The 19,313-nt window shown below is 39.4% G+C and overlaps 1 protein-coding gene across 1 annotated transcript in view; it reads left to right on the top strand.

The window, feature by feature from the left end:
- tmtc3 (transmembrane O-mannosyltransferase targeting cadherins 3) overlaps window positions 1-17,446 on the top strand; it is a 29,673-nt gene extending 12,227 nt beyond the window's left edge. The window contains exons 4-14 of the mRNA XM_035665433.1: window positions 313-412; window positions 2,436-2,551; window positions 2,749-2,921; window positions 5,791-6,043; window positions 8,826-8,974; window positions 9,317-9,437; window positions 9,644-9,755; window positions 11,196-11,299; window positions 11,849-12,018; window positions 12,522-12,748; window positions 14,414-17,446. Coding sequence (XP_035521326.1) covers window positions 313-412; window positions 2,436-2,551; window positions 2,749-2,921; window positions 5,791-6,043; window positions 8,826-8,974; window positions 9,317-9,437; window positions 9,644-9,755; window positions 11,196-11,299; window positions 11,849-12,018; window positions 12,522-12,748; window positions 14,414-15,291 — 2,403 coding nt within the window. The 3' untranslated portion in view covers window positions 15,292-17,446. The remainder of the gene's footprint in view (window positions 1-312; window positions 413-2,435; window positions 2,552-2,748; window positions 2,922-5,790; window positions 6,044-8,825; window positions 8,975-9,316; window positions 9,438-9,643; window positions 9,756-11,195; window positions 11,300-11,848; window positions 12,019-12,521; window positions 12,749-14,413) is intronic.
- Window positions 17,447-19,313: the final 1,867 nt, after the last annotated feature.

Genomic DNA, 19,313 nt, shown 5'->3' with positions numbered 1-19,313 from the left:
AGCCAGCATCTCGACATGCAAAAAGGCTAATGCTAATAAACAGGAAGTAGGCGCTGGCAGAGGAAACAACCCTTTCAAAATAACAGCACAGAGCATTTCAAAATAACAGCATGGATTATTTAACCTTGGTTACAATTGTCTTATCAGGGAAGTAATTTTTTCAGTCTGTATGAATGAACATGCTCTATTTTGACTTTTAAATTAATTTACAGTTTAACCTGCAGCCCAATTAGACTTAAAATGAACAAAATGATGAATGTAAATCAGTATGGATTGAGTGCAGTTCTGACTGATGTCATTTGTTAACATCAGGTCACAGGTGTGGTTGGCAGAGCTGAACTTCTCTCTTCAATCTTCCTCCTGGCTGCCTTCCTGGCCTACACTAAATCCACAGGTGCAGACCACTCCATTGGTAAGTCTAACGTACCTCACCAGTCTATTTATTTCACAAGATGTTCTGGATTCATGTCCTGTCAGCTTTTTCTCCTATTAAAGACATTATTGCAAACATTCAAGACAGAGGCGGGAAACCAAACCATAATTTTCCATTTCTTACTGTAGGACACAAGTGATTCAGTGGCCTGGAATGTCCTCCACATTCATTGATAAGCATTCCTAAGTTGTTTGTATATTTCGACATCTCAATCCCTCAATTTGACAAGCTAATCAATTTTTAGCCAAATGTTTACATTTTTGCAATAACGCATTGAGATATCAACCTGAAACTCAAGACACGTGTTCAGGAACGTTCACTGAGCTCACGTATTGAAGCACATTGCGCTTTGCCTCTAGAGGGCGCCCCAAATGCGAAAACGTTTTTATCTCTTAATCGGCAGAATGGATTTGTATGAAATTCAGTTTGCATGATCTAGGGTCATGACTCAGTCAATGAATGACATTTAGTAATTATTAGGGACGTCCCGAACAAAGTTTTTTAGCCCCCAATCCGATCTGAGTCACTTAACATTGATTATCTGCCGATACCGAGTCCCAATCCGATACTTGCACACTTCAAGTACATTAAAAATACTAAAATCAATCCATTGCTTGACAATTAACAAGCTCTGCATTTTTTTTACACAACAAAGTATAAATTTACAAACCCTCTTTTGGCCTTGTTGCTGTCTGGAGGGAGTTTCTCTCTCCAGTGTTTGGTGCTTCAGTGCAGCTTTTTCTGAGTTACCTGAATGAACTGTCTGTATTCTGTTGAGCGTTTCTACATCTTTTTACTCTTACTGGTGCTTTTGTTGCACTTGCTTGAGTGTGGTTATGCCGGATCTCTACCGCTCTCTCCTCCGAGCGCAGGCAGCCCCGCTCACGGTGGAACTCCGCAGCGGGCAGAGCTGCTCCTGCTCTCTCTTTCACACAGAGCCGAGTGGAGGAAAGAAACAGAGAGAGTTGATGGTGGCTGCCAAGTGCATGACAGCCAAAAACCACTGTGTGACAGCTGACGTAAAACAAAAGATCGGATCAGATCAATAAAGCTTAACATAGCTGATACTGATCAGATAAAAATACTGAACATTGAGATCGGATTGGAACATCCCTAGTAATTATTAAATAAAGTGGGCATTACGACAAATCTAAATTTCTAGACACTTCATATTACAAACAAAAAATGTATACAAATCACTCTGTTTCCTACAGAGCCTAAATAATGTGAACACTTCAGTATGATTTACCTGATTATATGGGACAATTACACTTTCAGGTTTTTTTCACAGTTCAAACTTGCCTTTATTTCACAAACACAAACAAGCAAAACAAAAACAACATAACACTGATTCGGTTAGGTTGCCAATGTGTGCATACATGTGTAACCTGTGTGTTTTCCAGTGCCTCTTATCGCAACCCACTTGGACCCTGATCACTGCCTCTTGCGGCTATATTTTTAACATTGTTGTTAATTTTACTGTCTGTTTCTGCAAACTCGGGGTGTGCTGGCCCCCATCTACTGTAGATAATACAGTAAACTGACTATGGATCTACGGAGTATTTCATACAGCAGTTTTTTCATTCTGTAGCTTGGCTTCTACTTGTGCAAGTTGTGTCGCAATCGCCTGCCAAATGTCTGTTACACTATTTTGTCAGCACTTGACAGCTCTTTTAAGTTTTGTTCCAGTTCAGAGGAGGAATCTTCATAAAACCTGAAGGCTGAAATCTGCTCTTCCTTCACTAATTACATGGTCCTGTCTCAGACTAAATCAGTTGTCACTTGAGTCAGGTCTTATTAAGTCAGATATTTCAAAGTTCATGACCAAGATGTTGCCCTTAATTAATCCACAAAGAATTACAATGTAACAATGTAAGTTGGCATTTATAGGTTATAAGTACTGAGGGATATCATGTGGATTAAAAAGGTCTTTATCTATAACTTTATATATTAAAAAGGTTGTCTGTTATTTATATATATTAATTCTTTTTTTTTCTTTCAGTTTGGGCTCCCATTGCTCTGACTGTTGTTCTAGTGGCTGCAGCAACCCTGTGTAAGGAGCAGGGAATCACTGTGGTCGGCATCTGCTGTGTCCATGAAGTGTTTGTTGCGCAAGGGGTAAGGCTCCGAAAAACTGGTGACTCTTTGTTCCTATGAGTCACGCCTGCATCATCAAGGCATGGCTGGCTTTTTGCCATAGAAATCATCTTAAGCATACGTTGAAAAGTTGTCTTAGCAAGCAGTTGCATTCATAGGTGAATTAAATCTAAAGTTGTGCACTGTAATGTTCATTTGTCTCCTGTTGTCACTCTCAGTTTACCTTGCCTATGCTGTTGGACACACTGCGGCAAGTCCTTCAGGGTAAAGACGGTTTCCCCTACGCTGTCCTACAAACTCTGCTGAAGCTTATCGTCCTCGTCATCAGCACCCTGTTGCTCGTCATCATCAGGGTCCAAGTCATCCAGTCTCAGCTTCCTGTCTTCACCAGGTAGGCAGCATTATCCTGTCAGCAGCAACACAGTTCTGCTTACAATAAGTTGCTTTGCAGTTTGTCGACTGCATGCCGTTTTTATTAGTGTATCGGGAATTGATTTTACAAATCAGATATACTAATTACTTACTTTTGACGGTAATTATTAATGCTCTGAACAACGTGATGTGACTGTTTTAAGGAAATTTCAGTTAGTTTGCTGTGCGTTGTAGTTAAAACGTCACGTTGGTCCAGTTTTTAAAAAGTCTAGCTCTACAGCTGCTGAGTCTTTTCTTCACAAAAGGAAAAGACATTTGTAAATACTAAAGGGCAGTGCAATACAGTCAGAGTCATGATTCGAATGTAAATGGATTGCAGGATTATAAACACATTATACTAATCTGGTTCTTTGTTTATTTCCGATTATGTAATAGTTTACATAATGTCTATTTATTTGATTAAAGTAGAAAGTCTTCCCATGGCTTCTGACTTCCTGCAGCTGATGGATGGGACTAACAGGCCTACATCTATTCTGTAGTGCATAGAGCTCTGCCTGAAAATCAGTTACAGATACATTTGCATTCTAGCTGCTCTTCAGTATAGCTCGAACTCCTAACAGTTGTTAGGAGTTCAACAGAGTTCAAACCTGAAAACAACTAAAAATACTCCCTGTAATCCTCTTACATGAGAGTGAATTTAAAAAGAGAAAAGCTGGTGGGCTTTTCTTTACTTTTGATACCCCCTACTTTTGGTTCCCCCCTTAATGCATGCTGATACCCCTGTAAGGCAAATATATGTGTTGTGTAATATGTATGTTGTTATGTGATATTCATGGTGTTGGTGGAATTGACGGTAAGATTATAATAACTGCAGAGACATTTTATAATTAACAAGATAGGTCCACAGAGCTTGTGGAGGGCACAGGATCTCTTCTGGCTCATGACATGTACCTGCTGTCCTTTGCATGGAGGTCAGTGCAACCCTTTTCTGGATCTCCACACATACCCTGTGTGTAACCAGATCTGTGCTGGGTGTACACCTCAAAGGGCTTAAAAGACACATATCTGCTCATATGGAGGCATGCCTGCCATAGGTAATAATTTCGAAGGAGAAATTCAGTACGTGACTAGTGAGAAGACTATGCCAATGGCCAAATGTTAATACTTCTATTGGATTAAGTATTTATTGGGTCTAGACTATTTTGAAATTCCCTGTACAGGATTCCACACAGACTCAACCTAATGGCCTTTTGATCGCAAAGATAAAATTCCAGACAATTATCTTAGATGTGCTAATCCTCGAGCCTAATCCTAAAGATGTCTCTGGATTGTCTGAGAGAATTTCTGTGTTCAAACCATAACAATATTGCATATTTAGATTATCACCATCATGTTGTGATTAGATTTCCAAAGAGGAGGAGCACTTGGAAACTAAAAGACGTCTGGACTACCTGGTGTAACTAAGCAGTTTAGATACAAATACAGAATGGGGGTTCTTACCTTAAACACCAAAGAGAGACAGATCATGAGTTAAAGACGTAAGGCTGTATAGACACAACATGTTCATGGAGGACAAACATATTTTAGAATGCTGCCTTTTTTTCTAAGATTAAATGTTTTCTTTGTCAGAGCCCTCATCAGGTGGTTCATATATTTACGTGATTACAGCTCCATTTATTTTCACATGTATTTGTGCCGTACTAGTAACATCGTCAGTGGCAATGTTAAATAATTGGTTAGTTGGTTGACTGTCCACAACTACTGGCCAGAAAGCCAAAATCTCCATTTCTTTTCATTTAATTTCTCCATCTAAATTTTCAATTTAGTCTTTCCTTTCACATTACTAAAGAGAAAAACAGTGCTGGTTTAGCCTTGTAGCCAAGTTGCAGGGTTTTAAAAAAGGCTAAACAATGAGATTTCATCTCCCAGCTGGTGATGTTGGGATTATGGTTGTTATGAGGGGCTTTGGAGCCTCGTCATGATGAAAGAGAGTGTGATGGTATCCTGTACCAGATTAAATATAAAAAATGTAAACAGTAAAATGCATCAATCCGTCACGCCGGACGTGAACATCTGTAAGAAACCTAGTATAAGTTTATAAGATGTTGAAACGGACAGATGGATATATAGATACAAGTTATAAGATTGACTATTGTATTTCTTAATGCCTAACACAAGGTCGTATTCAGTCGGTTTCCTAAATAACTAATTTTATGACTTCTCATTATTTGAGACAGCAGTTCAGGTTGTGAAAAAGATAAAGATACTATTATCAGTGAATACATAAAATATAATGTTCTGTACTGAATTTGATATATTGTAGACCTATATACTTGTCAGACCTCATGTTACTGTGAAATAAGACTATATCTACTTAGATCATAAACCACTCAGTCATGTTTAATCAAAGTTGGTGCCTCAACACATTCCACTACCATGATGAAATATTATTTCCATTTCATTGGACTGCTATTGCATTTACACTGTTTTTACAGTTACATGCACTATGCCATAGTCTGGGTAAAAAGCCATTCTGAATTAACCAACTACGCTTGATTACATTAAAGGTCCAGTGTGTAGGAAATGAGTGGAATCCAGCATTGTAATTGCAGATTGCAACTCACTTGCTTCACCCTCCCTTTTCGCAAGGGAAAATTTATGTTGACCACAAAACATGCGAAAGACGCACATGGCCCGATCTAGTCCCATTGTTTGGTTTGTACCTCGTGGGCTACTGTAGAAAACAGACCTACGGCATCTGTACATAAAAACGTCTCATTCTACGGTAACAAAAACCTAATGATTCCTATATTCAGGTGATTATTCATTTATTCACTGCAGTGTTTCCCTGCATATTAACTTCTTCTTCTCTGTGTCCTCTCTTCTAGATTTGATAACCCAGCGGCAGTCAGCCCCACTCCCACTAGACAACTGACTTTCAACTACCTTCTTCCTGTGAATGCATGGCTTCTGCTGAATCCCTCTGAGCTCTGCTGCGATTGGACTATGGGCACCATCCCTCTGGTGGAGTCACTCCTAGACCTTCGTAATCTGGCCACCCTGGTGTTCTACACCGCCCTGGGCCTGCTAGCTTACCACAGCCTGCGCTATAGACACAGCTCTGCCAGGACTGTCATCATGGTGAGAGGAAGTTTGGTCAAATTATTCCAATGCATTTTGAGAATAATAATCAGTTTTGGGTGAGTTACTTAAAATGAGTTATTAGTTACACTCACTGGTTACTCAAAAGTAATTAAATTACTTTAGAAATGTTTGCATGTAAAAGTAATTAGTTACAAGGAAAAGCAACCTTTGCATTACTTTTAAACGTCTGCCTGAATTCTCTTATTAATGCACACAACTGTCAGCCATATTATATTAGTGTATTAATTTAACACTCCCGACCAGCAGAGGACAGCAACGAGTAGTGTTCCTGCCTGTAAGCTACATTTATTGTCTTGGTTAGTAAACAGGAAGATTTAACGCGGATGTACACATTAACTGAAATTTGCTACCATAGTTGCTTAATAAACAATAATATTTGATGAACAGAAAGCTTGGGCCACCGAAAGGTCGGGCAGGGTGACTTTAGATCATAAACTGGAAAATCAAGGGCATGTGCTCGGCTATGTCTGCTGTCTTGTAACAAGTAACAAGCCCATTTAAATGTCAGTAACTGTAATCACGCTATTTATTTACAATTTAAAAAAACGTAATTACATTATTAATTATCACCCAAAAGTGGTGGAATTACAGCAACGCGTTCCATTGTAACTTTCCTTTGTAAAGTTCAGAGGTCAGGCTGCTGCATTAGTTTGTATGCTGTAGTCGTGACACTGTTTGCGTTCTTGTTGATGTCAAGGAGAATTGGCCAGTGCTTCACAGGATGTTATGGGAAGATGAAACAATGCAACACTGTGACGAGTGACACATGGCCGCACATGACACATTGAATTGTACAAGTACAACATTGCTCAGTCCACCATCTACTGTGTATACCCGACTCAAGGAGCCCCAGCAGCACCTGTATCAAGGTTGCAGAGCATAATGTAATTAGAGATACATTGTTCGTCATATTTTCCTTCCTTGTGAATCAAATTAGGAATGAGGAATTGTTTTTATTGTTTCTTACCCTCTGGAACTTTCACATGGTTTTTCAGTCCCTTACTATCATGGGTATAATCACCCTGAACTACTGAGATTGGGCTGAATAGCTGCATTGGATATAAATAGCTCAGAAATGAAAGAACTCCTTTTGTGTTTTTTTAACCCTTAAAAAAAGACCATGCCATATAAGGGCAAGTGGTTCAGTTTAAGTGGTGTCTTGTATTCACCAGCCACATCCACTGTTTTACAGAAACTGCAGATTATATTTTATCCTTCTAAACTGGATATTTGATCGGAGCATCTACAGCAAATGATGCTTTTGTTAGCATAGGGTGGGTGTACCATTGTTTGTTCTTCACATTCTGGTTTTTATTGATAACATAGCTCCTGTGATACATTTCATTGTTGAATCACTGAGACAAAATCAGTAACGCAGAACATTCTTACCAGCTTTATCATTAAAGAAAAATATATCCAGCACAAACGAAGAGAGATACAACATAAGCTCTTACTTAAGCTTTGAAGGAAGGAATGAATGAGTGGTGATTGTTCATTGTGGCACACAGAAACAAATTAGCATTTGTTGTGCAACAGGCCCATGGCTCTCTTACTTGAAGGTCAGTAAACTTTCCTACAGTATTGCTCTTCGCTTCAGTTTAGAAAAGGGGACCACAAATCAACACAAAATAAACTATTTATGACCTTTGTGGTGTTTACCCTGGTTTGCTAAGAGCATTGTGGAATATGTTTCATAACAATATTGTACCATATCAAAGCTTCACTGCAAGGCTGCCAGCTGTCTCACAGAGAACACAAGACACATTAAATAGTTTTAGAGAACAGTTTTCAACTGAAGAGGCTCTGAAGTGCCTTATTTTTAGTTTCTTTCTCAGTTGGATATTTAAATCTTATTTATTTTATGCTGAGTTATGGACTCATCAGTATACTTGACATTATAACCCAGACACGACTTAAAGAAGTAAGTCTGTGAGTTTTCCCACAGAAGTTACACTTTCGGTGGGTTGTATTTAAGTTGTACTGCATTTATCCTTGTGGGTACATTTTCACCCATGCTCTTGAACTGTCCCACCTTTTAAGGGGCAGTCAGCACACACGCAGGGACCATCTCCAGTTCTGAAAACAGTGCCTTAGGTTGAGAGGGATGGCAGGAGTTTTTATTACATGCACGTTTTGGGGTGGGAGAAAATTGCCAACGATACTGCTCAATATACATTTTAGAAATAGAGGAAGATAACTAAGTAATTAGAATACAAGTAATTATTTTCCACTGCCACTATCCCATATATAAAAACCATGCAACTCCCACAACAAGACATTATATTATAACCAGATTATTGCCTCATCGCTGAACATCAGTGGATTTTCCATGTAGGCACTTATTGTGAGTAACAATTTTAGAAGCAAATTGTAGGACTGCAACTAACAATTATTGTCATCGTTGATTCATCCACAGATTTGTTTCGATTATCCCTTTGTCTATAAAAGAAATCAGGATCAGAAAATATATTTTAAATAATGCCAATTATAATTCCCCAGAGCCCAAGGTGAAATCAAATTAGAAATAGCTTGTTTTGTCCAACAAAGAACAGCTGCAAATCCTCACATTTGAGGACCTGGAACCAGATCAAGAGATTTTTCGAACTAATTGCCAATCAATCAATTGGTTTATTGACTAATTGTTTCAACCCTAGCCTGTCTGTTACATGTTTAAGCATGAACTTTACTCTGCAGTTACAAGTGCATTGTAATAAGATGGCTCATATGGACTGAGGTAATTTCTGTTTTTCTCCTTCAGGCCCTGTCTTTGATTGTCCTGCCTTTTATTCCTGCATCCAACCTCTTCTTCCCTGTGGGTTTTGTTGTGGCAGAGAGAGTACTTTATGTGCCCAGTATGGGCTTCTGTGTTCTTGTTGCACATGGATTCAAGATTGTCTCACAAAAAGGGTGAGTGTTTGTCCAAAACGAGGTTATTGCCTTGAACTATAATCTGTCTATGATCCAAACATAATCAGATCACTCACACCCCTCTGCTTCATGGAAACAGAAATAGCATAATACACAATTTATATTTTTGTTAGAACATTTTGCTCTAGAAGCAACTGTTACTACAATGTGCAAGGCATAGACTTCATTACATATGTACAAAGTCATAGCTGTTGATTTAAAGAACACACTACACCCTAATATTACTCACAAAATAATCAGGTTCTCTTACACGAGTAAGTATTTGGTTTATTGTATTGCCAAATCAATATACTTAATAACTGTTTTAATTTTACATTGCAGACACTTGAAGAAGATTTCATGGTTGATAATTGGAGTGCTGTTAACTACACATGCAGTGAAAACGTTCAAAAGAAATTGGGACTGGGAGTCTGAATATACTCTATTCACCTCTGCCCTCAAGGTAAGCTGGAAAGGCAGCGTTGCCAGTGTATTTTGGCCCACCATACTGGTTTTTACATGCGGTTTTCAAATGTGAGAACAAATCTTTCATCACCTTGTGATAAAAGGTGTGAATAAATCATGTTTTCTTAATGATGATGATGGATCGGTCTTTTACAAAATGAAACAAGCTTGTTGTCACTTTTCCCCTATTTTCTGCCACTTAAGGTGAACAAGAACAATGCCAAGTTGTGGAACAATGTTGGCCACGCTCTAGAGAATCAGAACAATTACGCAAAGGCACTGCAATATTTTCTCCAGGCCACGCGTGTCCAGCCAGGTAAGAAACATATATCATTTCATAAATCCCAAGATTTTGACATTCGTGAATGAAATAATGGTATCGCAAATGTGATAAATTGACTGCATTAAAGGGCATACTGTGAGATTACTCATACTGTTTTGTAATGTTGGCAATTTATCACCTGTCAAACAATCAAATTTGAAACTGTATTATCAGTTCTTTGTAATATCTGTGCAGACACCTGGGAGCTAGACCACATAACATAAACATCGTGCAATACAATGACCCTGTTGTAAAATAATAATTTGTTTTTTGAGACTTTCAAATGTGCCTAATTAACTCTAGGTTGAAAAGTACCCTTTTAGGGGTTTTCAGTCATTGTTTCTGTCAGGGTCTGCTTGTGTTTGCCAGTGTGGTTTTCATGTTTTTATGTAGTATGCATGCAGCGACTACTGTAAATTACACTTACAAGTGCAGTAACATGGATTAGATGACTCATTTTCCTCTCACGGAAACACAAGGAAGCTTACAAAAGTAAAAGGTGCCCGGTAGTCTCGGTCTGCATAACAGCAGCGTCTGTCACAAACACTTAAGAATTATATTTGCTTAACGATACTACACATTGTTCTAAAACCTCCAACTGCTAATTAAGGCTTTCATCCCTTGTGAATCTCGAAACAGGAAAACCTATGGTCAACAATTGAACAAAAAGAAAATGGACAGGAATAGTGTAAAATGCATCAAAAGTAGAAGGAAATTAAGACATAAAAAATCTCAATCAAGACTGAATATTACAATAACTAAACTAAAACCAAAAAGTGTTTTTCTCCAGGCCTTCATGTAATGTCACTTTCCAGTTAACATGGTTAGCCGCAAGCTTATTATTTGATAAATCCATTAATTAATTCTACTCCAAGAATCCCTGACTGCTTGCACCCAACATACATAAACTAAACTTTGATTTGATATTTCATTTGAATGGATAAAATGTGCAGTTAGAGTAAATTAAGCCTCTTGCAACATTTCTGTTTTGCTTCACAGGTTAGTTTTCAAGAAGCCTATCGTCACCTCATACATCAACACTTGCACAGGTTCACCACCCAGTTTCCCCAAGATTAGTGATGTAAACACATTAACCCGATGAGGATTTCCTGCTATGCTCCCTTTCAACGCTTCACTTTTCTTACTAGTTCCGAGAATGATTTTGTTTTGCTTCTGGGCTCCTCAAAATACAGTTGTATTGTTCTACTAAATACATTATTAAGGTTTTTATTTCTCATCATTTGTACTTAACATTAGCTTAACTTTACTTGTGGAATGTTAAAACAAAGCAAAGTGGGAGAAACATGTTAAAATGTATTGGAAATAATCAGGGGTCGGGTGAGGTAAGAATTCACTTGAAAAGAACACACAGACTATGCATGCTTCTGTCTCTGGTGCCTTTCTTATACACACACATGCACAATGTCTCTGCAGATGACATCGGCGCTCACATGAATGTTGGAAGAACCTACAAGAACTTGAACAAGTCCAGAGAGGCAGAAGATGCTTACTTGGTTGCCAAATCCCTCATGCCACAGGTATCACATACAGTCCACAGATGTTGTTTTTGTGTCTGTGTCTGTGTATGTGCGTGTGTGTGTTATTGTCGGTCTTGGCATCTTGGTTCAAACAGGTTAACTGGCAAATGCCACGGGACAGCGTAATTTAATACCAAGAGCTGACTCCGGCTCTGGGTTGGTTTTGGCATGCACCCACTGGAATTCAAATCAGACCTTTTAGGCAACTCCCACCTGGTTTTGTTCACCCATCAGTCCATTAACTGACTTAGCAGCTGAAGCTAATTTCAACATCCAGATGTCACCACCTCAACCAAGACAGCATCTAGAATGAGAGTGGTGAGATATAGTTACAAAGGACATTGAGCCAAGATGGAGTCAGCACCCAAAACCTTACTCTACCTTATAAGCGACTCTCCTTTTGTTGCATTGTTACTCTCAAACAGGAACTTTTTTGTAATACTGTGATCAGACGTATTTTCATCAAACCTGGTTCTTTTGAATTCTCTGTATTTGTCAGAGGTTACCACAGCAGTGAGACCAATGACTTTTCTCTTGATCACTCATCAGGTTATTCCTGGGAAGAAGTATGCAACACGTGTGGCCCCTAACCATCTGAACGTTTACATAAACCTGGCCAATCTGATCCGGGCCAACGAATCAAGGCTGGAGGAGGCCGATCAGCTCTACCGACAAGCAATCAGCATGAGACCAGACTTCAAACAGGCCTACATCAGCAGGCAAGATTTTTCCCTTGTACTCATCAGATTTTAGTCTTCGAGCATGATTTATCATGAATTCAGTTACTTATTGGGCCTTTTTTCTAAAATATGTGTGTTTTCAAACCTCTGGAGTCACACATCACTAAAATATCATTCAGTCTCAAATATTACAATATTAAACTTGGTTGGATGAACTCTAAGGTTGAAGGTTCCATGTAACTATTGTAGTTGAACTATTCTATTACTTGATATTTTCTGTAGACACTTTTTATTTTAAAAATTAGGATAAAATCCCCCAAAAAGTTCATTTGGTCAACAGGGATTATTTCTATCCATATCGATCCAAATGACCCTGAAAATAGCACACAAATTCTTAAATTCAAATTCAATTAAATGGTGTTAGTTAGATTTTACTGTAAATTATTCATATGTAAATGAACACATTTTGACTCCTGACTTCTATTTGTGTGCTTTTAATTTATTGTTTGTTTTTTTTTTTTACATTTTTCTATTTGACTTAGAGGGGAGCTGTTGCTGAAGATGAACAAGCTCACAGAAGCCCGGGACGCCTACCTCCGAGCCCTGGATCTGGACCGCACCAATGCTGACTTGTGGTACAACCTGGCCATCGTCAACATTGAGATGAAGGACCCATCAGAAGCCCTGAAAAACTTCAACCACGCCCTCGAGCTCAACCCACGCCACAAGCTGGCACTCTTCAACTCAGCACTTCTCATGCAGGAGTCTGGTGAGTGAGGTCTGCCGGGTCTGCAATGAGGAAGTCAGTAGTTAAAATCTAATCCAGTCTCTCCGTAACACTAGGACTCCATTTGCTAATGGGAAGCACTACTTGGCATTCATTTTATTTTTATTTTTTATGGTAGGAATAAAGGAAATGACCTGATATTACCTTTAGGGTGTAGCCAGGTTCTTAAGGTACTTTATGTTGCAGTGAACCAGTCACGTAGGATCATGCTTCATCAACTCTGTAACAATGAAAACTTTTAATGAGCAGTTACATTTGCAGCAGGTTTGACTGGAGATTTATGGACTTGCATGTTAGCTTTTCCACCCACATTTCTTTGCTTTTGTAAACCTCACCACAGTTAATGCACTCTTTATTACCAGCACATTCCTACAGAAGGTTAAGACAAGTGCAACAAAAATAATGGTATGTGTTAATTGATTTTATAAACATCACAGATGACATGTCTGTTAGTCGGCAATATCTCTTGTGAATATATATATATATATTATATATATTGTGTGTTCTTTTCCTGGAAAGGCTCATCCCAGCGTGTCTCTGTCACCTTTGATATGAAGTCATCACAGGTGTAAAGGTTTTTCATTTTAGCTTGTTCCACCATTTAAAAAAAAAGTGGTATCTGCACTTAAAATTAGGCATACCTAGAATAAAAAAAACACATTCTAAATTATATTACGCAACATGCTCATACAGTCAGCTCCATTCTAAAGATTGTATTATCTTTTCCTCCTCATTAAGTACTGTCCTCATATGAGGTTGTATAGACATAAAACACAGCATTGTATCCGTAATCACATACTTTAAATGTGGATAAACAACACATGTGGAACGTCCCATGTAATAGTATTGTTTTTACATTTTCACTACATTCTCCAGTAGTTTTCCATAGTCCATTGTTTATTCTCAGCTATCTGAGATATAAAGATGACAAATCAGGTGACAAGTTCAACAAAGGGTCATCTGACAGTATACTGCAGCACTACAGAGTGTAACACGAACGGCCAGGACAAGCTCTTTCAGAAATGCTTTGCAGTAAGTCTGAAAGCTACCCTACTGGGTTCTGTTTCACCGGTTTCTTCTTATTTTTGTTTCATCGCAGCAGGTGGCCAAGTGGCACACAGGTTGGAAAGTAGGATGAGCTCCAGGCATTCCACTAATTCTTTTCTTCTCATTCTTCACATTTCTACTTCCACTACTGTCCATCTTTAGCTTTCTCATGAATTGCCTGTAGCAATTGTGGAGTCTGCCTTCTTTTAGGGAAGTTTAAATGTCTCAACTGAAGACAGAGTCAGGTTCTGAACAAGAGGTGGGACACTCCCTTAACTTCCACTTCAGGTTTTTGGCAGAGCTGAAAACCAGGAAAAGCTGCTGTGTGTGCTACATGTGAATGCAGTATTTCCTCTTGTATCAGAATTCTACTTTGTAATTCCCCCTTCCCCTATGACTACCAGCTTTTTGTCATAAAATATGTCAGGTATTTTTCAAGTAAGTAGGTACCTGGAGTCTTTTTAGGCCCAAACTCTGACTTTAATTGAAACATTAATTCCTAACATTACCCATAACCCATACTTTAACCACCTGCATACTATATGTAGTACAGTATCAGTAGTGGATAATGAAAATAAATGTTTCTTCTTTCTGTGGCAGGTGAGCCAAAGTTCTGGCCGGAAGCCAACCGTCGTTTCCTGACCTATGTGGAGGAGGAGCCTGAAGATGCCAACGGCTACTTCAACCTTGGCATGCTGGCCATGGACGCCAATGAAAATGCCGCAGCTGAGCGCTGGATGCGTAAAGCTATTGGTTTGCAGGCCGGCTTCCGCAGCGCACTCTTTAACCTGGCATTGCTTTACTCTCAGTCCAAACGAGAGATAGATGCACTGCCTGTGTTGGACGAGCTGCTGCGCCACCACCCAGAGCACATCAAGGGCCTAATCCTGAAGGGTGACATCCTCATGAACCACAAGAAAGACACACGTGGTGCTAAGGCCTGTTTTGAGCGCATTTTGCACATGGACCCCACCAATGTGCAAGGCAAGCACAACTTGTGCGTGGTCTACTTTGAGGAGCGCGACCTTCCCAGGGCCGAGCGCTGCCTGGAGGAAACACTGGCCCTGGCACCAAACGAGGAGTATGTGCGCCGCCACTTGAGTATTGTACGAGGTAAAATGGCTGCCATGAGCGCAGCAGGGCAACCACTCACTTCAGCAGAGGGAGCCACCATGTCGGCTAAGGAGGAAAAGCCGAAGAGAGTTAAGGAGGGGGCAGAGGAGATTGCTGAGGGTGAGGAGGAAGGGAGGGGTGCTGATGCTGTTGGAAAGGGGGCTGGGGATAAGAAGAATGTGCGGAAATCCTCTGCAGAGAGCCTCGGGGGTAAGGGCGTGGACCAATCAGAGTCTTTGGACAGCAGCCAGTCTGACAAGCAGACTAAGGGTAAGTCCACTAAAGAGATTAAAGATATAGAGGAAAAAAGGGCAGCTGCCTTAAAGAGACTAGAGGAGATTGAGCGCATATTAAGTGGCGATTGACATTGTTGTAATTTATAGCTGGACTACTTTTATAGAGATCTTAAATGCTCCAGGATAAGACTGCCCCCCCCCCAGAAATGTGTATTCTTAATCAGTTGTCATTTATTTCCTTTGATTTCTTCATGTGTTTGCAGGTCACTCTGCATGGTCCTGCTGTTTTAACACTAATCATGTAAAGAAGGGAAATGTTGATCTGCAAATGGAACTCATGTAACAATAAGCACAAAGCCAATTTGGGATAATCTATTTAAAGCGTACGGCAGATTGTAGATGCCAGTGCGTGTGCTTCATCTGAATGTGATTTCACATATCGTAGATCTGCAGTAGTTCTAAATATTGTTTTGTTTCTCCATGTTTAGTCATTGTTTATCACTGGATTTCTTTTCTCACTAAGATGTGACTCACTCCTGTGTGTTATTGTTTTTAAAAACAGAATGATTGTATCGCGGACAATTAAAGGAAATGACGCGTTCGCCAGATTTCCTCAAGGCAGGATGATATCTGCAGACTTTGCGCCTCAGAATAACCCTCCACTCTACATCAACACTAGGCTTATGTTCCCGTGGCAGCAACATCTTCTAATCTCTATTGATCTCACTCAGCACTTCCTGCCACTACATCATTGGCCTCTGCGCTTCACAGCTGCCTTCACCTCAAAATTTCATTGTGATCTCATCTGAAGACTATTATCTCACTCCCTTTGTCACATTACCGCAGCGCATCTCCACGCCGGTCTCCCATCCTTTAGACACTACAGCCACATTAGAGATGAATGTTTTATTTTGTTTTTTTTCCCCTGCCTTTCTCAGTAAACTACCCCATACACACCGCTTTGACCCGGGCAACACCCGTTTTATTTGACGGTCAACAATGACGCACACTCATCGTCAGCGTCAGGCTTCATCATGTGTTCTTCATTTTCCAAAGTTCCTTCCACTTCACAGGGGGAACTGTCACAGCACATTTGCAGAAAACCGATCTCCTTCATGTTTCGCCACAGTGATTATGTTGTTTTAGCTTACTGGCACTAAAACATAATTGGGATGTTCCACATTTTCAAGTTTTTGTAGTAGCCCTTTGTATTCGCTTTCTTCAGCATTTACAGCTGTGATCACTGAATCAAAATTACTCTGTTAATCTCTCTGTACCTACCAGCATTTAAAACTGCTGCGGGCGAGTACACAAATTAAAACTTGAAAAGAAAATCAGAAATGCACAAATCTCCACTGCTCCTGTTTCCTCAGGCCTTTCTCGTCTATCACTGCACCACTATACAGCCCAGTGCTGCCGCCTGATTGGCTGCTTTCCAAGAGGTCTGATGATTTAAACAATTCTCTTGCAGAAATAAAAGGACAATATTTGATCATCAAAAACTCTTTTGTTACTGCACAAATGCTTAACGCGGCGTAGCCTCAAAAAGAGCCCTGATAGTCATGAAGTTAACATGAGTAGACCTGTGATTGTAGCTGTGAAGCAGGTCAGCAGTGTTCAATTCTTCGCATTTTAACAAATTAAGTAGAACTCTCATTGATATTCTTCCTTGTGAGCTGATGTTAATGTCTTCACAGCTCCCATGATGTTCCTGTTTTCGCTTCACGGTGCAATCATTTGTTTCAGTACAATGACTGTCCGCTCAGTGCAATTCTTGATAGTGGAAAAAGACTAATTACTGTAAGTTAGGAGCACTGTGGTGGTACTAGGGAGCCTTGCTATGCATTGACCTTGTTTATCCCTGAAATTCTGTGTACATACAGTATATTTACAGTGTACTTGTATCCAGTGTTATTTATTTTTATATGCACTGCAAATGCTGTAGGTGTTTTTGTTTTTGCCACTGACGGTATGCTTTAAATTCATGGTGCATTATTTTATGTCTACTAATTCTGTCTACTGTCACTTGTAAAACATGCCATAGATGTCTTTCACTTTCAAACAACAGAGACCATGTCAGTGTTAAACATGTATGAAATATCCAATCAACTGTCTGCCCCAAAAAGTAGGTACAGCTTCGAATGAGAAAGCATCCAGTTTGCAATATTTTCCTCATTTTCGCTCAGTGACAGATTTTTGTACGATTTAAGATATCTTTTTTTTTTATGCAATAGCCCTTGGTGGTGGGGGTCTAGGTTATTAAATAAAGTGAAATGAAAACTCATCACTTTTGTTCTGCTGTGTCTATTCGCAGTGTTCTGTTGCTCTGCACCATGTGCTGTAGTTCATTTCATACCACAGGCACATAATGCCGTCCCTCACAGGATGTCAAGCCCAGTTCCAATCCAATTTGAAATCCCAAATTGAGTTCCAAATTGAAATCCAATATTCCAAAAGTATGCTGTTGTTAGTCTCTCTGACCAACTAAATTTTCGATTAATGTCATTTATAAATATACTGCATCTAATGCAACAATCTGTCCCATGACATGATTTGACTACTTGCACTGATGCAGTGTTTGTGAGGAAATGTACAATAAATTAAAGGTTTTTTGTTTGTAACAATGTGTTTACTATTCTCTAATTACAGCATTAGATAAAGCTGAAGATGTAGGAGTGAAGTACTGCTTTCTACCTCAAGTGGTATGCAGGTGATTTGATTTGGGAGATCTGTCTGAGATTTCTGCTTCCACTCCACTTAAACTGAATGTGTACAGAATTTAGTTGCTCTTAACAGTGAAAAATTACATTAAAAAACATTTAACCGCAGCATCTGTTTCAAGAATCAGAATCCATCACCGTGAAAATCCACAGAACACACGATGAAAGGGTAGGGTCTATTCTTTCAGTAGAAAGTAATTGGGAAAGCTGCCCACAGTGACTGATTATCCAAGGTAGAAGGACACAGTTCCTGGAAAGACTTATTTTTATGTAATTTTTGTTATACAAATGAAATGTCATTCATCTCAGTTGTATTGGGATGGATGCAGAAATCAAGTATTTTACATGGACAGGCTAGAAGAACTGAGCCTTTAAGTATCTACCATAGAAGGATCAGGTACACAAATGAACAAGAAATACAGGCGCAAATACAGGTGCATCTTCTAAAAACATAAATCAAGTCACACCCTATTTTGCTGTCCCCCGTGTATCGGATCGGTCTGCAGTATTGAGTGGCTGCTGACGGGGTATCTGTTGGGACAAAGAAGAAAACATGGAGCAGCCAGTATGAACACAGGGTTTGGGAGGCCATCAAAATTCCAATGCATAAACACTCTGGTAATTACTTCTGAGCAGTGTGGGAGTGAAACATCTGACGTGTCGAAGCATCACAGGAAATCAAAGGGAGAACTCGTCAACACTATGAGCCAGGCCAGAACCTGATTTGTCTGCTTGACTGGAGCAGAGTGTAACTGTCAAGCTGTCAGTCACAATGTGCCTTTCATGCAGCGTGATACACTGTTGGCTGGAACACTTTGCTTAAGGGCTTTTGCTGTCACACATCATCTGATGCTTTCTTGCCAGGAGACGCTATGTGTAATGTTGCATGCACTTTAAGGCAGATTACATTCTGGTCAGGCTCTGCTCCAGTTATTCTTTCTTTCTTAAAAAATAAACCCTTGAGAAATCATAAGTTTATACAGACATGGAGACCATAAACCACCATAAAGTGATGGAAAAATTTGTACATTTATACAGTCAAATATAACTGTTAGGAGGAGTCACGTTTGACGGCTCACTGAAATATTAACACTATTATGCATGCTCCTATGCATCAGTCCTGCGTGCCACTAACAGCAGGCTGGACTCATCTGCTTCAAGGCTGTCAGATATTTAGAATTTTCTGCCAATTTACTGTGGAAAAAATGAGGGCTGCAACTAATGACTGTTTTCATTATTGATGATTTTGTTGACTCATCATTTAGTCTATATATTGTCAGACAAAAAAAACCTGTTAAAATGACCAACAAACAATATTCAATTATCCAAATACCAATTATTTATTTTAGGCTGAAAATAGAGAGCAAAAATTTAAAATTGACTGTATTTTCAGTCTTCCAAAAACAAACAAACAGGTCTGAAGACAAAACC

Source organism: Morone saxatilis, unplaced genomic scaffold (assembly GCF_004916995.1).
Source record: "Morone saxatilis isolate NCDOM2014 unplaced genomic scaffold, NCSU_SB_2.0 Contig2, whole genome shotgun sequence".
Classification (NCBI taxonomy): Eukaryota; Metazoa; Chordata; class Actinopteri; family Moronidae; genus Morone; species Morone saxatilis.
This window is presented reverse-complemented; position numbering and strand designations above follow the sequence as displayed.